The following is a 24,523-nucleotide window of genomic DNA, read 5'->3' as shown; positions in this document are numbered from 1 at the left end:
GAAGACATCATCTACGAAGGAAGTAAAATAGTTATCCCAAAGAGTCTGAGAAAAGAGATGCTAAAAAGGATCCATGGAGGACATCTGGGAATCGAAAAGTGTAAGAAAAGAGCACGAGAGGTGATGTACTGGCCACGAATCAACCAAGATGTGACAAATGAGGTGTCAAACTGCACAATATGCCTGAAATATCGAGCAAGCAATCCGGTAGAACCACTAAAGCCACACCCAGTGCCAGACAGACCTTACCAGAAGGTAGGCGCTGACCTATTCGTATGTCAAGGGAAAGACTATCTTGTAGTCACAGACTATTACTCCCTGTATCCAGAGGTTTGTAGACTGTACACCACCACTGCAGATGCTGTGATAACATGTATGAAAGCCATATTCTCCAGACATGGCGTGGCAAGCGAGGTCTTCACAGACAACGGACCCTAGTTTTACAATGCAAGTTTTCGACACTTTGCCAAAGAGTGGGACTTTGTCCACACAGCGTCAAGTCCTCACTTTCCACAGTCCAATGGACTAGTGGAAAAATCGGTCCAGACAGTGAAAAGACTGATGTACAAGGCAAAAGACAGTGGAACTGACTTCTACCAGAGCATGCTTGTATACCGCACAACGCCGCTCGAGTGTGGTAAGTCACCAGCCCAACTCCTTATGGGACGTATGCTAAGGTCAAACCTACCCATCCCGGAGAACCTCCTGAAAACAAAAGAGGGGGAGAAAGTGAGGAAGTTCAAAGAACAGAAAGAAAAGCAAAAGTACTACTATGACAGAGGAACACAAAACCTACCTGAACTCCACACTGGTGACCAAGTAAGGTTCAAAGACAAAACAAACATATGGACTCAGAAAGGAACTGTCCCGAGTGAAGTTCAACCAAGATCATACACCAGACAGATGAGGGTGCTGTTCTGCGAAGAAATCGTCGAGATCTTCTCATGGGACCAGCCACAGCAAGTCAAAAGACTGATACTGTTGAACAACCTGATCACACAGCAGGTCGAAAGACTGATACTGTTGAACAACCTGATCACACAGCTGAGAAACCATCATCTGAGGCAACAACTCAGATTCAAGGACAATCAATCAGAAAATCCTCAAGACACGTGAAGCCTCCTGAGAGACTCATTAACAATAGTCCTTAAATTTGCTCAAAGAAGGAAGTAATGTTATCTTATTCTTTCTTCAAGTTCTAGTGTATTTACATATTTCATGTGAACACACAAAGCAAGGTTAAAAAACCTTGATCATGATAGTGATAATGTAAGTTCATTAAGTGTTACAGTTAAAATGCAGATTAATACAAAGAAAACATGTTGTTAGTTAAAAGTAAAATACTTTTGTTTTAAGAAAGGGAGATGTAATGATATCAGCAAATAGTGATGGTATTTGCCTGTTTGATTATGATGCCTTACCAGCATATTTGCATGTATTGATTACTTATGCCTGACCAGCAGAGGGCATGTGACAGAGACAAAGGCCTAGAAATTCGGTTTTGGCGCAGCGAGGGCTTTAGCGCCGGAAGTTAGTGCCGGCGCTAAGTCCCCCTGCGCGCGCCAAAAATTCAGTAGCGCCGCGCCCAAACGGCTGCCGGCGCTACCGAGGGGTCTCAGCGCCTCAAACCTGGCGCCACGCGCCGCATTGTGGCGCTATTCCGGCGCTGCGGCGCCCGCTGCGGTGCGGCAGGCTCAGGAAGTGCAGGCCTCCTCCTTCCGTTGAGGAGCTGCCTGCACCCGGCCGCGGCCCGCGATAATCTTTTTAAAAATGAGCCCGGCACCTCGGACAAGTGCCGGGCTTGCTTCTGTTCCGGGGGGGGGGGGGGGGGGGGGGGGAAGTCCGGGGAGGGAGCTGCGGCCAGGCGGCCGGCGGGGAAAGCGGCCGGCCGCCGCGGGGCCTTTAATGCGCCGGCGCAAAGTTCTGTAAGGCACCTCTGCCAGAACGTTGCTTGCGGCTGCCACGGGCGAGGCGGTTTGCAACTCAATTTCCGAGTTTGGGGCGGGTTACCATGGCAACCGGGACGCTGCGCACACACGATGACGTCATCGGTGCCGGCGCAGCGCTACCGGCCTAACGCCGATTTAGGGCCCCTGTCAATTTCTAAACTGGCCATAACTTCGGCGCTAGGCCCTCTAGCGCCTCAAAAGCGGCGCTAAGGCCAGTGAATTTCTAGGCCAAAGAGTTTAGTTTTGGTTTCACTTTAGAGGGATCTCTAACATGATGTCTCCTGTAATGCTGTTAAAAGAGTTGAACAAGACTTTAGATTAAAAGACATTCTCTTTCATAAATGTCTCGTCATTGAACCCACAAAGAAATCAATACACTTTTTTCCAATTTTAAGTTGCCACTGAGCATCCGCTTCTGACTTGATTTGTTGCTTTCTCCACTACTTTTCACATGCTCGTCAGTTAATAACGGATTTCAAAACATTATAATGGGCCGGAAGTTGCGTTGGAGAATAATGGGGAACTAACAGCATTCGCCGTTATTACCCCTTTGAAACTGACCGCAACTTCAGGATGTAGCGCATGCACATCTAAATGTGGAAATTCTGGTCAGTCATTCACTGCTCCGACACTGGATGCGCGGTGTCACACCACCTTCCCCTAGCCGGCGGTGTAATTAGAGCAATCAGTGAAAATGACGAAAACTTGGACTTTTCCGCAGTAATGTCGTTGTTAAAATACCCCATTAAAAGTTAGGCCTTGTTGGATTAGGTGTAACTGGGGTTTCAACATCGTATTGACTGCTAAAAAAAAGTTATGGCCCTGAAAAACTAGTTTTAATTTTGTGGAGTGTCAAATTTCTCCAATAGGTTAAAATTACAATTTTTAAGAAACTTAAAAAAAAAGATATTTTTTATAAGTTTGTTCATATTTATTTCGGGTTTACCTTTTCCCCATGCAAGAGCCCCAATCTTTGTTTTGCTCTCTAACATTTTTTTTAAGTCAGTGACATGAATCAGTCATTCATGAAAGAAAGACTTATGAAATAATATTGAGTGGCCTACGGGTGGCGCTGTCCAGGGAGAGTATAAATACTCGGGCACGGGCCCAGCTTGCGCAGGACATTCTTAACAGGAACTAGTGAAGAACACAACTAGACCTCCATGTTGTAAAACAGTTGATTAAAGCTTTGTTTAATGCTTAGACCAAGTGCCTAGTATTTTTCTTACGTCAGTCAGAATAAAAGGAGCTTCTTCACTTCCTGGTCTGTGAGAATTCTGCAATGTGATTGGCTGCTTAGGCAGCTTGTTGACGTCACGGCAGAACGCTTTAGGGATTCCCCATTATATTTCACTGAAATCACTTGCGCATCGAAAAAGGCAAACTTCTCGCCACAGAGATCGCAAGATCTTTGTGGGCAGCTTCCTCCGGGGCCCCGGCAAACGCCTTCGCTTTGCCGCTGACCACAATTTCCAGGCCAATATATTTTAAATCAGAAAGGAATCCAGCTTAAATATCAAATCTATTTCTCAACTCAAGTCAAAAGAGCAGAGCCAGTATGACTAGTGCTTGACTGTTATCCAAATGTAACTGGACTTTTATGTTAGAGGACATGGAGTTTTTCACCTATTATTTTGTTCAAATGTTCCACAGTTTTAAAAGCAACTGTTTTGAAAGCAAAGAACATAATTATCCTCGAATTGCAAAACTTAAATAAAACTCTCTTCTTGCATTCCACAGGGCAAATGTTTAGCTGCATTTATCAACATAAACAAACACTGGTTTCTTGGTCTAAGGGGATGTTGGGGTTGGGAGAAGAGAGAAGAAGAGGATGAGAATTACAAGAGGAAGAAAAAAAGTAACTAACACAGACACGAACAAAAACAAACACAGGAACTGTACACAGTATACTAAAGAAAGAGAGCAAAATCAAAATCCAACCTAAATAAAGGTATTTAAAAAAAGACAATGGGGAACAAACCTATTTAAGTGCGCAGGGGACAGGTGTTTTTTCTTTAAAAAGGGGTCATGCCTTTTAAGAGAGAGACTGGGAAAGGGGGAAAAGCACAAAATGGGGCTTAAAAATAGAAATAAAATGAGCCTTGATAAACAGTGTGGGAAGAGAGAGAGAAAGTGGGAAAAGAAAAAAGCAAACAGGGTTGACAGAAAGAGCAGGGCAAGAAAAAAGTGCACAATGAACCTTGAGAAAAAAAGGGGCGAGAGTAGGGATTGAAAGTACACAATGGTGCTTACAGGGACACAAAGTAGAGCTTAAAAGCACGGAGAAAGAAAAAGCATATGATGCTTGAAAGAAAATAAGTGGAGAAAGGAAACAAAGTGCACAATTGGGACTTCAAAAGAAACAAAGAAGGGAGAAAAAATAGTGCACAATGGGATTTGAAAAAACAAACATAATGTGCAGAAAAGCAAATATTTATATTTTCCATAAAACAAATTAATTGAAACTCCAAAATGTCATTAATAACTGTATACATCCCATAAATATTTGTTTTTTGGGCCAGGTCAGGGACTCACGTCACTGCACACAGTAAGTATTAAGCAAACCATGCAGCCACCATATGAATTCAATCTGCAAGAGTTGATTAACCAGTTGAAACCAATAGCACAACCATTTATCCATTTAATTTTCAACCTGCGGGTCGTGCAGCTGGGCAAACTTAATCAAGTATTTATTTACATGTCTGCCTTACGTGATTAGGGCTGCATTAAATTTTAAATTTATAGATTGGAGAACCGTGTAGCCAGCACATAAATTAAACCAGTGAGAAAAGACGAATGGGCTAGGAGCCACAGTACGACTTGTTTATTTAATTTTCAGTTCGTGGATTGGGAAGCCTCATAGACTTGCAATTTACAGCCAGTGCTTTTGTTCAAGGAGATGAATTTGTCTTTTTGCAAGAATAGCTAAAAACTGGCTGGTACTTCTAAAATTCCACATTTGGTGAGCAGAGACAAGGATTCCGTTCACTGAAAAAGATACCTGGAAGACACGTTTGGGAGGATTAGCCTCAGAGTAAGTCACATGGGGGTGGGTTACAAGTGCAGGGTCTGCCTTAGATATTCTCTTGGTTACAGTAGTACTAGTCACTCCCATAAGTGGGCTAAGCACCTTAAATTCAGGAGTGTGCCAGTACTGCTCAACTATTCCTAGCTCAAGCCAAGGCTGCAGCAATAGGACCCCGCTTCTGATACAAACAGGTTATGTTGTCTTTCAAACATGCCCACATGTGCATTTCTCCAAACTGTGAGAGAGTAGACTGAAACACTCAGTAAAGACTGAAACACTCCGTAAGACCAAGCCAGATACAAATAGTCAAGCTGCTTTCTTTCACAGACAGAAAGTGACATACAGACTAACAGTCTAAAGCACTGCACTTACTTAGTTCCATCTCTTCTCTCATTGAAAACATAGGGGGGAAATAATCAGCCACATGCCCTGTCCTTTCCATGGGCTGACTCGCTTGTTTTTAAGCATCATTTTTATTTCAAACAACTTCTAACTGCAAAAACCGACTGTCCAAAACCCCATTGCTGCCGTGTCCCTCTTCTCTCTTAATTATGGCCTTAGGAAGGAGCAATGTCCACAATGACTTCCATGGCAAGTATTCACTAGCAGGCTCATGACCCAAACTTACTATCGTCTCTTGCAGGAGTATATCCTCCACAGACACATGATAACGTGTCCACATGAATAGAATTATCTCACCACGATGGAGATGAATATTTATTTAGTCACCCGAGACAAGATTGCTTAATGCCCCTGATCATACTGGTTTGTCTGACTTGCCAGCAGCACGGTGGCATAGTGGTTAGCACTGTTGCCTCACAGCACCAGGGACCCGGGTTCAAATCCGGCCTCGGGTGACTGTCTGCGTGGAGTTTGCACATTCTCCCCGTGTTTGCGTGGGTTTCCTCCGGGTGCTCCGGTTTCCTCCCACAGTCCAAAGATGTGCGGGTTAGGTTGATTGGCTATGATAAAATTGACCCTTAGTGTTAGGGGGATTAAATACGTGGGGTTACAGGGATAGGGTGGGATATGTGTTGGTGTAGGGGTTACGGGGATCGGGTGGGATGTGTCTCGGTGCAGGCTCGATGGGCCAAAATGGCCTCTATCTGCACTGTGAGGTTTCTGTGATTCTGTGATTCTGTGAATATACATTCTCCAGCCTGTGGCTTTTACATCTCGTCCTATGCAAATTCATTTTGTTTTAAAATACAACCCTTGAACATATCCTAATGCCAAAATCCTTTCCTCAAAGAAAAACATAAAAAAATCCCAAAATGTTACAAGGAATATCATCCCATCATAGTAAATATAAATAGACTAGCAGCAACTAGGTTGGAGACAGTTCAGTGCAATAATTAAGAAAGTGCCAGCTAAATAGAAAGATTCAAGTCAGACAGAAATGGAAATAGCACTGGCAGGGAATGCTTTATTTTTTAATTCATGCTCGAGTTATGGGTATCGCTAGCAAAGCCGGCATTTATTACCCATCCCAAGTTGCCCTCAAGAATGTGGTAGTGAGTCATCTTCTTGAACCGCTGTAGTCGTCGACGTGCATGGATTCTTTAACGCAGTCAAGACCACCTACGGCCCAATCACCCAAGGTCCTACCCCACTGCGAGCCAAGAATGGACAGGTACTCATCAAGGACAGAGGCAGTCAGTCCCCGCTGGAAGGAGCACTTCGAAGATCTCCTTAACCGAGACACTGTCTTCGACGCGAGTGTCCTCAACTCCATCCTGCAGCATGCTACCCACCACCACCTTAGCACAACCCCAGCCCGGCATGAGGTTGAAAAGACCATCCGATAACTGAACAACAACAAGGCCTCAGGAGCAGATGGAATCCCCGCCGAGGCGCTAAAACATGATGGAGAAGCACTATTGGCGTGAATTCATGAACTCATTTCTCTTATTTGGAAGGAGGAGAGTATGCCAAGGGATCTCAGACACCGTAATCGTGACCATCTCCAAGAAAGGTGACAAGTTCGATTGCGGTAATTACAGAGGAGTCTCCCTGCTGTCTGCCACAGGGAAAGTCATCGCAAGAATCCTCCTCAATCACCTTCTCCCAGTGGCTGAAGAGCTCCTCCCAGAGTCGCAATGCGGATTCCGCCCACTAAGGGGCACAATGGACATGATCTTCACCGTGCGTCAACTACGAGAAATGCAGGGAACAGCACCAACCACTGTACATGGCCTTCTTTGACCTCACAAAGGCCTTCGACACTGTCAACAGTAGGGGATTATGGAATGTTCTCCTCAAATTCGGCTGCCCTCAAAAGTTTGTCACCATCCTTCACCTGCTTCACGATGACATGCAAGCCGTGATCCTGACCAACAGATCCACCACAGACCAAATTCACGTATGGACGGGGGTCAAGCAAGGCTGTGTCATCGCACTTCTCGATCTTCCTGGCTGCAATGCTCCATCTCGCCCTCAGTAAGCTCCCCGCTGGAGTGGAGATAATCTACAGAACAAACGGGAAACTGTTCAACCTCTGTTGCCTCCAGTCCAGATCCAAGGTCGTCCCATCCTCTGTCGTGAAATTACAGTATGCAGACAACGCTTGCGTCTGCGCACATTCTGAGGTCGAACTCCAAACCATCGTCCACACCTTCACTGAAGCGTACGAGAGCATGGGCCTTACACTAAACATCCGTAAGACAAAGGTCCTCTACCAACCTGCCCCCGCCACACAGTACTGCTCCCCGATTATCAAAATCCATGACGAGGCCTTGGACAACATGGACCACATTCCGTACCTCAGGAGCCTACTGTCAACAAGAGCAGACGTCAATGACAAAGTCCAACACAGCCTTCGGTTGCCTGAGGAAGAGTGTGTTTGAAGACCAGGACCTCAGACCTGGCACCAAGCTCATGGTCTACAGAGCAGTAGTGATACCCGCCCTCCTGTATGCTTCAGAGACATGGACCATGTACAGCAGGCACCTCAAAGCACTGGAGAGGTACAGCCAACTCTGCCTCCGCAAGATCCTGCAAATCCATTGGCAGGATAGGCGCACCGACGTCAGTGTTCTCGCTTAGGACAACATCCCCAGCATCGAAGCTTTGACCACGCTCAATCAGCTCCGATGGACGGGTCACATCATCTGCATGCCCGATACGAGACTCCCAAAGCAAGCGCTCGTGTCTCGGAACTCTGACACGGCAAGAGAGCCCCAGGTGGGCAGAGGAAACGTTTCAAGGGCACCCTCAAATCCTCCTTGAAAAAGTGCAACATCCCCACCGACACCTGGGAATCCCAGGGCCAAGACCGCACAAAGTGGAGGAGAAGCATCCGGGAAGGCGCCAAACACCTCGAGTTTCTTCGACGGGAGCAAGCAGAAGCCAAGCGCAAACAACGGAAGGAGCGCACATCAACCCAAGCACCCCACCCACCCGCCCCTTCAATCACAGTCTGCCCCACCTGTGAAAGAGACTGTAGGTCCCGCATTAGACTCATCAGTCACCTGAGAACTCATTTTTAGTGTGGAAGCAAGTCATCCTTGGTTCCGAGGAACTGCCTAAGAAGTCTTTGCAGTGAAGGTACTCCTACAATGCTGTTAGGTAGAGTTCCAGGATTTTGACCCAGTAACTGTGAAGGAATGGCGATATATGTCCATGTCAGGATGTTGTGCAACTTGGAGGTGGTGGTGTTCCCATGCGCCTGCTGCCCTTGTCCTTCTAGGTAGTGAAGGTCGCGGGTTTGGGAGGTGCTGCAGAAGAAGCCTTGCAAGTTGCTGCAGCCGCGGTATGCTGGTGGTGGAGGGAGTGGATGTTTAAGTTGATGGATGAGGTGCACCTTACAAGTCAATATTCATTTAATCACTTCTACTCACATTGGCTGAATCCACTGTTATGGATGTGAGGGAAACTAGAATTGCAAACTATGATGGAACAGGGTGCAAATACCAACATACCAGGGACGTGCTCAGATTACATAAAGATAAGGTAGCTGATGGTCTGCATGTCTGGTATTCAAATTGCTTAACATAAGCAAACAAAACGGCAAAAAAAACATTGAACTTCAAAGTAACCTTTTCTTCCCATCCCCTGGTGCATTTGCTTATTTGCCCACTTTAAATGAATTTCAGCAGAAAATAAAATTGAATTCATTGCGATTCCCAAAAAGATAAGGTTACTGATTGAGGATGCAGCAGGTCGCTGTGCTTTGCTAAAGTTCCCTTCCACATATTAATGACTTGAAGCCAGTATGAAGTACTTGAAAAGTTTTCATACATACTGGACTATAAGAGCTCAGCACATTTTCATCTTATACTTTCAGGATATTGGGTTGCAGCCATTATTCCCAACACAGTGAATTCTGAACCTCAGCCAGGCTACTGTGCTTCCATGTGGAATCAACGTTCTTGCCCACAGCGAAATGGGGAAGAAATTCAGAGGAGTCACTGCCAAAGAGTCACAAACCTCCCTGAAGCCAGCTTTTAAGGAAGGCGGGAGAGAAAGAGAAGGAAGGAGGGAAGGAAGTGAAAGTCTAACCACTTCCCCTTGACATTCAACGGCATTACCATCACCAAATCCCCCACCATCAATATCCTGGGGTCAGCATTGACCAGAAACTTAATTGGACTAGCCACATAAATACTGTGGTAACAAGAGCAGGTCAGAGGCTGGGCATTCTGCAGTGAGTGTCTCACCTCCTGACTCCCCAAAGCCTTTCCACCATCTACAAGGCACAAGTAAGGAGTGTGTTGGAATACTCTCCACTTGCCTGGATTAGTGCAGCTCCAACAACACTCAAGAAGCTCGACACCATCCAGGACAAAGCAGCCTGCTTGATTATCACCCCATCCACCACCTTAAACATTCACTCCCTCCACCACCGGCGCACCGTGGCTGCAGTGTGTACCATCTACAAGATGCACTGCAGCAACTCACCAAGGCTTCTTCGGCAGCACCTCCCAAACCCTCGACCTCTACCACCTAGAAGGACAAGGGCAGCAGGCGCATGGGAACACCACCACCTCCAAGTTCCCCTCCAAGCCACACACCATCCTGACTTAGAAGTATATCAACGATCCTTCATCGTCGCTGGGTCAAAATCCTGGAACTCCCTAACAGCACTGTGGGAGTACCTTCACCACATGGACTGCAGCGGTTCAAGAAGGCGGATCACCGCCACCTTCTCAAGGGCAGTTAGAGATGGGCAATAAATGCTGGCCTTGCCAGCGACGCTCACATCCCATAAACGAATAAAAAAAGAGGGAATTTATTATAGAGTACCTTTCATGTTCAGAGGACGTCTCAAAGTACTCCACAGCCAATGAAATATTTCTGAAGTGTAGTCACTGTTGTAATGTAGGCTAATGTGGCAACCAATTTACACACAGCAAAGTCGCACCAACAGCCATGAAATAAATGACCAGACAATCTGTTTTAGCGATGGTGTTTGAAGGATAAATATCATCATGGACAGCACGACAGATAGGGCCTTGATTTAACATCTCATCCAAAAGATGACATCCTCCGACAGTGCAGTGCTCCTTCAGTACAATGAGGAGTTCAGGCACCGGCCAGGGAGGCAGAAAAACAGTGAAGACCAACGTGGCGCTGATGCAGGACCTCACGCCCAGAAATTGGTAGACATTGTGCCCACTGCACGCTCTCAAGTAACAGGTGAAACACAGCAGTTTCTACCCCAACTTGTCCAACTAACTTTTGCTGAATGTGGCCCACGCCAAGATGTAGGATCAGGTCCATCATATTCATTGTGTTTGACACTCCTGGCTTATATTATGTGCAGCAAGTGGGGGTTGTATCGACAATCTTCTGGACCCAGAGAGGAGAGAGCAACCAACTGAGCCAAGGCAACATCCCAGGTTACTGATCAAAGATGGCAGCATTGTACAGAAATTAGGACCCATATTGAAAGACTTAAAAAAAAAAAGTATGGACCAGGGAAATTGCGAGACAGTAACTCAAAAGCATTGCTAAACAATTATTATGCAGCACTGAAGATGGAATGAAATTCAAGCAACATGGTGTCATGTGCCTGAGTGACACTTGCTGAATATTTCCACTGTGTACATGATGCCGCTGGATTACGCATGAACATTTTCTTTTTAAAAAGGCATACATTCATTCAATGCAATCTTTTTTCCCCTGACATTTTACTGATCCCAAGGCATTGCTCATATTTTTCCATATTGCCACAAGCAAATCAAGGGCAGGCGGGAAAGCAGTAAGAGTGGTGTAGACTTTGATATGATTATTGAGTAAGATGGAAGGAGGGAAGGAGGTATATATATCTTCCACACTGGAATTTTAAAAAAATTTACAGAAATAGATCAATACTCCTAAGAATCTGAAATTTTCATCAACAATCCCCCAAAGACCTTCTATTCTTCCCTTGAAGATTATAATATTACTAGTGGCAGATACTGTACCGTGGTTGTTCTGTTCAGAAGGCTGTTGAGGAAGCAAAACACACGTCAGAACCTTTTCTCTTGTTTCTACATCTGTGTCAGTCTGGAAAGTTAGAAGAGGCTGGGACTGGTTTTCAGACAACCAAAGGGCCTTCAGTTTCAAGGTGATCAGTGACAATGGCAAGTATGTCAACCTGTATTGAACAAAAGGAAACGGCAATATAAAATCAACTGTTAAAGCCTTTGGCAGTTCGGTGGGCCAGCATCTCAGCTGTTCCAAAGTACCATGCCCATGTTTGCTTCTTTCATACACAATTCTTAACTTTCTCTCTCTCTCTCTCTCATTTTTATCACAAGCTAAAACCCAAAACGTTACAAGTAAGGAAATTGTATTTTGTAGGAGTTTTAATTTTATTTTTAAGTGTTATGGAGCATTGAAAAAGAAAAATCATCTCAATGGTTAACACATCATAATCATAATCAACTTTGTCATTGTTAGTGCACAAGTGCAGTACAACGAAATGTAGGCTTGCGGCTCCCGAGAGTGTTCTACACAACATAAATTCACCTCCTTGCAATGATCAGTTGCAATAAATTTTACTTTTTATAAATCTACCACATTCGTAGAAAGACACCAATACCTCTAACACCACAGATGAGACATCAAGTACTAGCACACAGTAGAAAGCCAGTTCCCCCACACAAACCCACCAATTTCCCTCCTCCTTTCCTGAAAGCACCACCAATTACTGCAGTACGGTTTCACAAGTAAAAGCAGCCACTCACAACTTAACCATTCCTCGTGCATAAGCTTAAGACAGTGAATGCCAGTAAGCTATTTAACCGTAGGAGGCATCACACCTGGACAGGGGCACATTCCAGAAGGAAATCACTGAACACTGATCAGTATTGGGAACCATGGCTGATTCTTCAACCCTCCTGAGCTATCGCGACTGAGATCTGCTAGTGCAACACAGACTAGGGTGACATAATCTGACTCGAGGGGCGCAGGTTGAGCTTGTACCTATGCTCCTTCATCAATTTGGCCTAATTTTAAATGCTGCTTCTCATATCTGTCCCTACCACTTAGAATCAGTTCCAACTATGCAATGTATTTCTAAAGGTTGACACTGTAAGCGACAACTCTACTTTCCCTTGATTTAAAAAAGGAAAGTTATCAAATTCAAAGCTTGCAAGATTGTTAACCAATGGTATATTACAGGCAACAATAAATGGTATTTGCAGAGATACACACTGACACATCTATTCACATTTCATTAGCAGTGAATCATTGTCTATCCTTAATAAAACGGAGGTTTAGTCTGTTGGGATACTGATGCAAGTAATGGGGGGGGGGGGGGTGCGGCTGGGGGTCTCTCCATTCAACCCACAGCCTGTGGTGTGCTTGTTTAGGGAGGGACCAAGCTGTGAAGAATGCAGAAGTACAGGAAACTTTCTGGTATCCGGCACGGACGGGACCGACGTGGTGCCGGTTCATCAACAATTTCAGATAACCGAACGCTATAGTAAAAGATATGGAGCTCAGAGCGCCGTATAAAGCAACAAACCCTGTCAATCAGCACAAGTTGCAAGCGTCTCTGTAGCTTAGCAACAGCTTCAGCTACACCCTTGCACAGCAACAAATGGAGTAAAAAAAAAGTTACCTGAACCGACTCCTGAATTTTGCCGGTGGATAGAGCGTTCTGGTTATTTAGAGGCCGGTTAATCGAAAGTTTCCTGTATAGTGGGCCTGCAGAAAGAGGACGCACACCTTGGTGTTTCCCCAGTTCAGGGTACCGCCCATGTTATCACTCAGATTGGCAGACGTTTTATCCACGTTTACTGGAGGAAGATGTCAGGCGGCAGCACCTCTGTTGCTCCTTCTCTTGTTAGGAGCGGCCAAATGGGGTTGGGGGTTGTGATTCAAAGGGGTGGTGAGGCTGAATGGCCTCCATGTTCTCTGATCAGATGGACTGAAGACTGAGACATGACCAGAAAGTGTGCAATAGAGAACTTCTTAGGTTGCAGTTTCTCCAGCATTTTGTGGAGTGAGCGCGCTCGATTTCCACCCCCTCTCATCATGCTGCAAATACAGGTGATGGCAGTTATTTTCTGTTCCCCCCTCCAGTCCTTTCATTATTGGGTGACATTAGTCTCTGTATTTGTTGTTGTCATGGAAAACTGCATGGAGTAAAGGGAGGTGTGTCCACAGGGCAGTTAGGTTGTAATGGTCACATTCTCAGGAATACAGCAATGTCCTGGAGCTACTGTTGGACCTTAAAGTGTTTGCTACAGAAATAATATTGATGTTCATTAAGACAACAAATGCATTTTAAATCTCCCATCCCAGTATCTTCCAGGTACTGCACAATATCTAAAAATAAATTCAAAGCAATTTATTAGCTGTTTAGATATGTGCACTTCTAAACCTTATCTAAATTCATGCAAAAAACCATCTATCTCACTGGTAAGTTTATCATCTAAAAGATTATCCTAATTTTTCACTACCTTTATCAATTCTAATATATTTATCTAATGCAAGAAACCATGTCAAAGGGTAACCTGCTCCCTCCAAAACATGCTCACCTGTTTCCAGCTAGGTCCAGCACATGAAGTTCAGTTGCCTGCGAAATTTCTGGCGGGATTCTTGTTAATCTGTTATCTCGGAGACTGAAGACGTTAAGATTACAGCATCCACCAATCTGCGTTTGAAATCAGAGTGGTTAGAAAAGTCACCACTTCTTTTGCTGTCGCTAAAGGATTAGAATCTACCTTCTTCAATGTGATCCAAATTCAGAATTTTTAATTTACTCGCAAGAGGTACAAATACCTGGACTGCATTAACAGTGCCAGCAACCAGTACCAACTACTGAATATAAAATAATGGGCCGGGTCTTGCTGGAGTGGGGCATCTCGTGGCACGCGTCGTTAGTTATGCTTTTTTCTGCACCCTTCAGCTCAAAAGGCTTTTTTTGCGGCATAATTTCTTGGAAATGTGAGCTGACAACAGCACACTGACGGCAACGGGGCATCTGGGGCCTCAGTGAAAAGCAGGACCAACAGTCTATCTCCTTAACCACTGAGATTTAAGGATTGAGAAAGAAACAGAGGAATGACAGAGAAGGAAAGAAGGTGAATTAGATCCAACTCAGGTACAAAAGGAGAAATAAAAAGAGGGGAAGAAAGATTGGATTGAGAGAGAAAAGAGGTAGAAAGGAAAACAAAGGAAAAAAAGTGAAAATTTTAAATTTGACATTTTTAAAATCCAACAACAATTCACTACATGCAGGAATGAGATTGAACAGTTCAAACTGCTCAATTTCTGGGCCACAGAGCTTGATTAGCATTGCATTAACAATTATCACATCATTAAAAAAGGTACTTGTGCTGTTAAATTCCAGCCCTAACCTTCTGCAGTGAGGTTAATGGAGAATTAACGTGCAAATCCAGGAAGTTCTTAAAAATAACGGGGAGGCGAAGAATGAGAAGCCGTTTGTGCGAAGCAAGCAGCGAAAATCGACCAGCAAGTTCCAGATTCACAACTCGCACGCATCTTTTAATCTCATGAACTTGCTGGCCGATTTGTGCATTAATAACTGCACGCGTCGTTAACGCACCATTATTTGTCCAGCAAGATCCAGCCTAATGTAAAGGAGAAGGAAAGTGTGGAGGCAGGGGGGAAATAAGAGAACAGATTACAATTACTTCTCCCACCCCACAACAATACTCCTCCATTTTAGAGCAGGAAAAACATTTAAAACTTAAAACTTTTAAAATAGTTTTGTTTCCTTCTACTAGACCATTCCATGATGTCACCAAGGAACAGGCCACATCCCTGAGAGGCTCCAGTGACTGCAATGATGATGACAACTTTTGAGACTTCATGACAGTTGATAGTCACCTGACCCAGGAAACCAGCTTTATGACCTACAGCATGAATTCTGAAGGAAGTTTGATGTTAAAATATCTACATACTTTACAATTTCTAGGCAACACAATAACTTGCCAAGTGCAGCAGAGTTTTTTTTTTATGTGGGCGTCGCTGGTGCTTATTGCCTATCCCTAATCACCCTCGAGAAGGTGGTACCGAGCTTCCTTCGTGAACCACTGCAGTCCATGTGGTGAAGGTACTCCCAACAGTGTTGTTACGGAGGGAGTCCCAGGATTTTCACCCAGTGACGATGAAGGGACGGCGATATATTTCCAACTCAGGATGGTGTGCAACTTGGAGGGGAACTTGCAGGTTCCCATGCGCCTGCTGCACTTGTCCTTCGGTGGTAGAGGTCATGGGTTTGCGAAGTGCTGCCGAAGAAGCCTTGGCGAATTGCTGCAGTGCATCTTGTAGATGGTACACACTGCAGCCATGGCGTGTTGGCGGTGGAGGGAGTGAATGTTTAAGGTGGTGGATGGGGTGCCAATCAAATGGGTTCCTTTGTCTTGGATGGTGTCGAGCTTCGAGTGTTTTTGGAGCTGCACTCATCCAGGCAAGTGGAGAGTGTTCCATCACACTCCTGAATTATGCCTTGTAGGTGGTGGAAAGGCTTTGGGGCGTCAGGAGATGAGACACTCGCTGCAGAATACCCAGCCTCTGACCCACTCTTGGTGACATAACATTTATGTGACTGGTCCAGTTAAGTTTCTGGTCAATGATGACCCCCAGGATGTTGATGGTAGGGGATTCAGTGATGGTAATCCCGTTGAATGTCATGGGGAGGTTGCTAGACTCTCTCTTGTTGGAGGTGGTCATTGCCTGAGTGGCGCGAAGGTTACTTGCCACTTATCAGCCCAAGGCTGAATGCTGTCCAGGTCTTGCTGCATGCGAGCACGGACTACTTCATTATATAAGGAGTTGCGAATGGTGAACACTGTGCAATCATCAGCGAACATACCCACTTCTGACCTTATAATGGAGGGAAGGTCATTGATGAAACAGCTGAAGATGGTTGGCCTAGGACACTGCCCTAAGGAACTCCTGCAGTGATGTGCTGGGGCTGAGATGATTGACCCAGCTTCACCCACGTCGCAAGAATAAAATTAGAAGCCGCAAACAGCAGAAAGCTGATCAAGTACATTGCAATACATGTCATTTGAATCAAGGTTTTTATCGAATACTTACAAGAAACAAGAATGGCTAGTTTTAAAGGAAGTGTAATCATTAACAAACAGTCCAACTAAATCCAATTTAAACTGCTATTACACACAAATACAGAATTTGTGTGTGTTGCGCTGCCAATATTGAACATAAAATGTGAAGACCAGTGAAAGACTTATGTTTGAATCAGAAATCCTATAAAATGAGAGAAGTTGGGAAGCGATTGAACTTAATATGTGTCTGAATCGGGAGTCAAATACCTTTACAAATACTGTCAGTGACTGAGTATAAAAGGCAGATAAGTTGAACAGTCTCAGGAAAATTTATCAGCATTCTGAAGTGACGGTAGTTGGTGTGACAGTCAAAATGATTATAAGTTTAACCTTTATAATAATCACCACCTGGATTTAAAGACTTTTTTTAATTAAAAAAAGTCATTTCTGGTTTTCTCTCCTCCTTGATCCTCTGCTCATCCATCCCCCTGCCAAGCTAGGTAGGCAACTAACTCCCATATCTCTCTGACAGCATCAACATTGATCAGGCTGCAATGAGCAGGTTAGCAGAGGTTTAGGTGATCCAAGTGCTTTTTTTTTTTTTTACCTTCTTCACACCACCCACGGGTAAGAACCACATCCAACTTGGCGCTCCCCCTGACAACGCAATCAAAATTGGTCATTCATCATTGGGAAATTGTGAGTGTAAATCACTACGGCACATTGGTTTGATGCATCAATATGCTTTGAGTTACCAAGCTCAATTTCAGTGTCTGGGAGACAGCAAGATGGAACAAGCCACTTCTTCATTGGAAAGGAGGCCAGGGGATGGTGGGAGGGGGGGGGGGGGTGGAAAGGGGGGAGAGAGAGAGAGAGAGAGAGAGAGAGAGAGAGAAATAAATAAAGTGAGTCAACCCATGCTGTCCTCATGCACTACCTAGCAGCTGTTAACAGACCAATGTTGGCAAAAGTCTGGGAAACAAGTCACCTTACCAACCTCCCAGTTAGAGGGTAGCATGAAAGGAAAAATAATAATACCACAGCTAAAACAAGTAAATAAGTAAGTAGTTATTACTGAATGATTCATCTCGGAGTCAGCAAAAACTAGGAGTTGGAACATTCAGTGCTATTACTCGCTAGGGTTGATACTTCCAACAGTATAGGAATTGTCAGGCCTCTGTTTTCCCCCATTGACGGACTGAACCGTAGGAGATCAGGAGACCAGGACTCGGCCAGGAGCAGGAGATTGCAGCTGCGTTGAGCAGAAAATTAGTTCTGACATGCACTGAAGTAAAACTCCACATGACTTTATGTCGGGCTCTTAGCCAGGGCAAGAACATGTAAATTCAATACATTACAAACCCACTGTATAAGAAAATTCCTCAAGTAACTAAATGCCTTAAAACAATTGAATTGTTTCTTGAATTGAAAGCAAGACTTTAACTGAAAAGGTACACTTCGGCAAAGAGATGGTTAAACTTTCAGAAATTTAATAGAAAGACCCAATTGCAGATTCGACATCACGCAGAAAAATGTTAAGTCAGTACATCTGTACTTTTGCCCCAAACAATACGACATTAAATTAAACATTCCTGGTTATAAGGTGTTCAGGAAAGATAGGAGGTGGTGTGGCAGTATTGGTTATGGAGAATGTTAGAGTGCTGGAGAGAGATGTCCTGGAGGGGTCAAGGACAGAATCTATATGGCTAGAGTTAAGAAATAATAGAGGTGCCATTACACTACTAGGTGTATTCTATAGACCACCAACTAGTAGTAAAGATATGGAGGAGCAAATTTGCAGAGAAATTACAGAGAGGTGCAAGAACAATAGAGTAGTGATAATGGGGGACTTCAAGTATCCTAATATAGACTGGGATCGAAATAGTGTAAAGGGCAGAGAAGGGGAAGAATTTCTGAAGTGTGTTCAGGAGAACTTTCTTGATCAGTATGTTTCCAGCCCGACGAGGGAGGAGGCATTGCTGGATCTGGTTCTGGGGAATGAAGTAGGTCAAGTGGAGCAAGTGACAGTAGCTGAACATTTAGGGAACAGTGATCATAGTATCATAAGGTTTATAATATAAAATAAAAACAGAAAATGCTGGAAATACTCAGCAGGTCAGGCAGTATTTGTGAAGATAGAAACAGAGTTAGCCTTTCAGGTTGATGAACCTTCGTCAGAACTTTGCCTTACTGGATTTCATGTACCACTGCTCTGCCTATCTGCATATTTTATTTCACCTTCTGTAGATCATTCGTTACCTCTTCAGATTTCTTCAGACCTACTCCCTTCAGTTTCAGCATCATCTGCCAATTTGACCAGATTGCCTTTTGCTTTTGAATCCAATGTTCTTCACTTAAATTGATCCTATATTTGAGCACTTAAATATATTCTGAAGTGTATGGCATCAGTTCTATTTTGTTTCAGGTATCAGTCCTATTGTGTTTGTGATTTTTATTTAAAATGCCGGCGGTGACTGTCCTGGCAGATGCCAGCCAGTCTGATCCATGTTCTTGACATTTCCAACTAATGATTGTGACGTTTATCATTGTACACTGATGTTGTTGAAACTGATGATTTCAAGGAAAGATGGTCACTATATTCAATGGAAATTTTACACAAAGTTGTGACGCAGTGGAATTCACTTCCAGGGTGAGTGATTCAGGCAGAAACTATGTCAACATTCAAGATTAGATTGGATAACTGGGTGAAGGAAAAGCAGATAAAGGATACAAGAATGGGGCGGGTTAATGGCATTTCTTTTATCTCCGCTTTACTGCCTTAGGACCCTCTCCCGTCTCCTCCCCTTCCCATCACCTAGTCATGCCACCTTTCATTTCTCCCCTCAGGTATTTCTCCCCCCCACCCCCACACCCTCTCATCCCTATCCCAAACATTAACTATTCTTCTGCATTCCTACTCTCCTGCCACTGTCCCAAGCTTTAAGCCCTCTTAGTTAATGCCACAGCTACCCTCTCTCAGCATTCTCTGAAGGGACCATGTAGGCAGTTGTCGCTCCCTCCTTAGCAACTCCAACTGCCCAATGCTTCTCTCTCATCAATCTTCCTGTCCTGCACACCTGCTGGGGGCTAATCTCGCCAACCTCCTTCCTGTCCCACTCACCACTGACCTCTCGGACTTTGCCAGATCAACAATCGTCACCCACCTCCACATTTCCCTCCAGAATGTCCATTCACTCGCCAGCAAGGCCCTTGCCATCCACAACCTTATGGCTTTGACAAAAACTTGGCTCAATCATGGGCGACAACATTTACTGAAGCGACTCCTTATCCTTGGGGATTTCAGTCTCCATTTCGACTCACCTTGCCCCCTCTCCTCCGGGTTCACCTGCCTTCCAGTCCTCCCTTAACCTCTCCCTTGATACTCTCCTACCCGTATTCACGGCCACCCACTCAACCATGCCATCTCATGTGGCCTTTCTACTCCTACTGTCTCGAGCATATCCTTGTATCCCTCACCGCTCATCCCCCTTCCAACCCCACTTCCTTCTGGACCCACCACTAGAAAAAACTCTTCTCCAAGTCACTTACAATGGTACTTTCAAACTCCCAGCTGTCTAGGCTTTGGCCCTCCATTCTCCATGACACTTCTGCAGCTGTCAATCTGCTCAAGCACTCCCTCACCCCCCACCATTAATGCCCTTGTCCCAAGTATAACCCCTACTCTCTACCATACTAGTCGTTCCCCTAGGTACAGTCCACAGCTTCGCTCCCTTAAGTCCAAGGGGCACAGACTTGAATGTATCTGACTCACAACTGGTTTAGCCATTCATTGCAAGCTCAGGTTGGACCAGATCAAGCACCATCAGGCCTAATGCTCTCCTCTGCTAAGACTGTTCACTACTCCAGGATTGGAATGTAAAGATAACTTCCAACATTTTTTCTCCACTACCTATATAGGGTAGAGTGAAGTGGTAATTTGAAACAAACACAAGCTTCACTTAAAACTCTAAACCAGTTCGAACATGTTAAATGGTTAGCATGTTCCTGGGCTGTAGGTGAGCGAGTTGTAGAGTGCATGAATGAATCCAGACCTGGAGAACTAAAAAGGAAGGAATTTACCTTTATACGTCTATTCAAGCATGGATTCACACCTCATCAACTCAGTAATGGGTAAGTAATGCTGACATGCGGCTGTCTCGCACATTCTTGCTTCAAAACCACCACTCTCGCTCACAGCTGGAAAATCCAATATTTACTTTTATCCCAATCTGATTTCTCCTGTTGAGGCAGCACCTGAGCAGACAATATACTGAAACAAAACAACAGATCACTCACTCTTCATTCAGTGTCTCAGTACTTCCAACACAGAAAACCCACAACTTAAAACTGGAATAATACTGTAAGAGCATAGGAACATGAGTAGGCCGTCCAGCCCCTCAAGCCTGTTCCGCCATTCAATGAGATCATGGCTGATCTGCATCTTAGCTCCATCTACCCACCTTGGTTCCATAACCTTTAATACCCTTGCCTAACAAAAATCTATCAATCTCGGTGTGATGAAATATTCCATTCATCACTGCCTGTGACTGGTTGGTTTCAGGTTCCCCCTTACCATTGTATTGCCTGTGACTGTGGTTGGTTTCAGGTTTCTCCTCACCATTGTATTGGAATGTATGGAATATGTTGTGTGTAGGGCTCCGCCCATACCTGGCCTCTATGTAAGCCAGCTCAGTCTGGCCTCACAGCCAGTACTGCAGACCTCCAGGGAAGATACCTCTCTCCACTGCGTGTTATCTTCTAAGTTAATAAAAGCCTTGTTTTGTTTCGCTAACATCGAGTCTCGGGATTATTGAGGCACATCAATTTTATTAACTTATTTTTCAACACAATGGATCAACTCCTGAAACCCGAACGTTTGGATTTGGATCAGCATGCTCCGGACGCATCAGCACGCTTCGGACACTGGTTTATGTGTATGGAATTCTTCCTGGACAATTCCGCAGCCATCAAAGACGCTACGAGTATGAAACTCGGAATTCTGCGGAATTGGGTAAGCCACCGGGTTTACCCCCTCATCCAAGACGCCGACACGTACCTGGCCGCCTGCGACATCTTAAAGGCGCATTACCAGCAGCCTACGAATGAGGTGTATGCTAGGCATCTGCTCGCCACTCGCGCACAGCGACCTGGGGAATCGGTGGAGGAGTTCCTAGGCACCCTGAAAATGCTTGGCAAAGACTGCAAGTGCCGAGATGTAAAAGCCGCAGTGTACACCGACGAGCTTGTTCGCGATGCCTTTATCACAGGCCTCAGCTCCACTTACATCCGGCAAAGACTGCTGGAAAAAACGGGATTGGACCTGAAACAGGCTGCGGACACCGCGCGATCCCTGGATGTGGCCCAGAGAAACTCGGACGCCTACTCTTCAGCCCGCGCCGTCCATGCCGCCACGTGTGCACCAAGGGCGCCGCCATCTTGGAAGGCATCTTCCCCGCCCGGCAGCCCGACACCGTCGGGGCCCCGCTCTCCCCCCAGAAGCCTGACAGCCGCGACGCGTCGGGGACCCAACTGCTACTTCTGCGGGCAGCCAAAGCACACCAGAAACCTGTGCCCGGCGAAAGGCACCACCTGCTTTAAGTGCGGTAAGAAGGGGCACTTTGGGAAGGTGTGCAGAGGGAACCCCGCTGGAAAACCAAAACCCGCCACCGCCGCGTGTGCGCCGTGGGAGCGGCCATCTTGGACGCCATCTTGCCCGACCTCGTGGGGTCCGCCATCTTGTGAGCAGACAGCGCGGACGCCATCTTGTCTCGATCAGGGCCCTACAGTGGCATCGGTCACAGTGGACCAGACCAGGCCCCACCCGCTATCCAAATCAATGGTGGACATCGAGGTAAACGGGTACGGGGTTAAATGTTTAATTGACAGTGGAAGCACGGAGAGTTTTATCCACCCGGAACTGGCACGACAGCTCTCCCTAAAGGTGGTCCCTACTCGGGGTACCATCTCTATGGCTGATAAAACCCAGACATCGACCATTCTGGGTTACTGCACGGTACAATTGTCCGTTAACGGGACTGTATACGATAATTTTAAAGTATTAATCATGAAGAATCTATGCGCGAGCGTGATCTTGGGCCTGGATTTCCAGTGCAACCACCAAAGCATCACGCTCAAGTACGGTGGGTCCCAGCCGCCCCTCACAGTGTGCAGCCTGGCTACCCTGAAGGTAAAGCCGCCTTCGCTATTCGCGAACCTTACCCCTAACTGCCGGCCAATAGCGACCAAAAGCAGGAGGTACAGCTGGGAGGACAGGCGGTTTATCGCAACCGAGGTAGACAGGCTCCTGAAAGAGCGCATTATTGAATGCAGCAATAGCCCGTGGCGCGCCCAAGTGGTGGTGGTAAGGGGTAGCGAGAAGAAACGGATGGTGATCGACTATAGCCAAACGATCAACAGGTACACCCAACTAGACGCCTACCCGCTACCCCGCATATCAGAAATGGTGAACCAAATCGCCCAATACCGGGTGTTCTCCACCATCGACCTCAAGTCAGCGTACCACCAGCTCCCTATCAGACCAGAGGACCGCCCGTACACCGCCTTCGAGGCGAACGGACGCCTCTACCAATTCCTCAGAGTCCCCTTTGGGGTGACGAATGGGGTCTCGGTCTTCCAGAGGGAGATGGATCGCATGGTCGATGACCACCACTTGCAGGCAACCTTCCCCTACCTCGACAACGTCACCATCTGCGGTCACAATCAGCAGGATCACGACTCGAACCTCGAGAGGTTCCTGAAAACCGCACAAAAACTCAACCTCACCTACAACGAGGACAAGTGCGTTTTCAACACCACGCGCCTCTGCATACTAGGCAGCGTGGTGGAGAATGGGGAAATCGGACCAGACCCCGACCGATTGCGCCCCCTACGGGAGCTGCCCCTGCCCAACACTCCCAAAGCCCTGAAAAGGTGCCTGGGGTTATTTTCTTATTATTCCCAATGGGTCCCCAACTACTCCGACAAAGCCCGCCCCCTCTTGAAAGCATCCTCTTTTCCGCTCTCTGCTGAGGCCCACGCCGCCTTCAAAAGCATTAAGCAGGATATTGAGCGGGCCACGCTACAGGCAGTGGACGAGAACACTCCATTTCAAGTGGAAAGTGATGCGTCTGACTTTGCCTTGGCGGCCACCCTCAACCAGGCGGGGCGGCCCGTAGCTTTCTTCTCGAGGACCCTCCAAGGGCCCGAGATCAGACACTCCTCCGTGGAAAAGGAGGCCCAAGCCATCGTGGAGGCAGTGCGCCACTGGCGCCACTACCTAGCCGGCAAACGCTTCACCCTACTTACCGACCAGCGGTCGGTAGCGTTTATGTTCAATAATAAAGAGGGGGAAGATCAAAAATGATAAGATTCTTAGGTGGCGGATCGAGCTCTCCACCTTCGAGTATGACATCATTTACCGGCCAGGGGCCCTTAACGAATCCCCAGATGCCCTCTCACGAGGGATGTGTGCCAGCGCCACCGGGGATCGGCTACAGACCCTCCACAACGACCTCTGCCACCCAGGGATCACGCGGCTGTTCCACTTCATAAAGTCCCGCAACTTACCCTACTCGATTGAGGAAGTTCGGTCTCTGACCAGGAACTGCCGCACTTGCGCTGAGTGCAAGCCTCGGTTCTACCACCCTGATAGAGCCCACTTAATCAAAGCTACACGGCCCTTTGAGCGGCTCAGCTTAGATTTGAAGGGCCCCCTCCCGTCCGTCGACCGCAATGTTTACTTCCTGAACATTGTGGACGAATACTCCCGGTTCCCATTCGCCTTCCCCTGCCCAGACATGACCAGCGCCACGGTCATTAAATGCCTCAACAGCCTGTTCTGCCTGTTCGGTATGCCGAGCTACATCCACACGGATAGGGGGGCGTCCTTCATGAGTGAAGAGCTACGCCAGTACATGCTGTCCAGGGGTATCGCCACGAGCCGTACCACCAGCTACAACCCCCGGGGTAACGGTCAAGTGGAGCGAGAGAACGGGACAGTATGGAAAGCAGTCACTCTAGCTCTAAGGACCAAGGGCCTCCCTATCTCCCGCTGGCAGGAAGTCCTCCCGGATGTG

General features: G+C 46.2%; 1 protein-coding gene across 6 annotated transcripts in view; it reads right to left on the bottom strand.

Moving 5' to 3' along the window:
• lrrc1 (leucine rich repeat containing 1) overlaps positions 1 to 24,523 on the bottom strand; it is a 231,750-nt gene that overhangs the window by 61,279 nt on the left and 145,948 nt on the right. For all 6 annotated transcript variants that reach the window (XM_085996510.1, XM_085996508.1, XM_085996509.1 and 3 more), the window contains 2 exons: positions 13,950 to 14,065; positions 11,385 to 11,557 (listed from right to left, as the gene is read on the bottom strand). In XM_085996510.1, coding sequence (XP_085852636.1) covers positions 11,385 to 11,557; positions 13,950 to 14,065 — 289 coding nt within the window. The remainder of the gene's footprint in view (positions 1 to 11,384; positions 11,558 to 13,949; positions 14,066 to 24,523) is intronic.

Source organism: Somniosus microcephalus, chromosome 9, assembly GCF_052327205.1.
Source record: "Somniosus microcephalus isolate GS21.2 chromosome 9, FLI_Smic_1.0, whole genome shotgun sequence".
Taxonomy (NCBI): domain Eukaryota; kingdom Metazoa; phylum Chordata; class Chondrichthyes; order Squaliformes; family Somniosidae; genus Somniosus; species Somniosus microcephalus.
The sequence above is the reverse complement of the archived record's forward strand: the minus strand, read 5'-3'. Positions and strand labels throughout refer to the sequence as shown.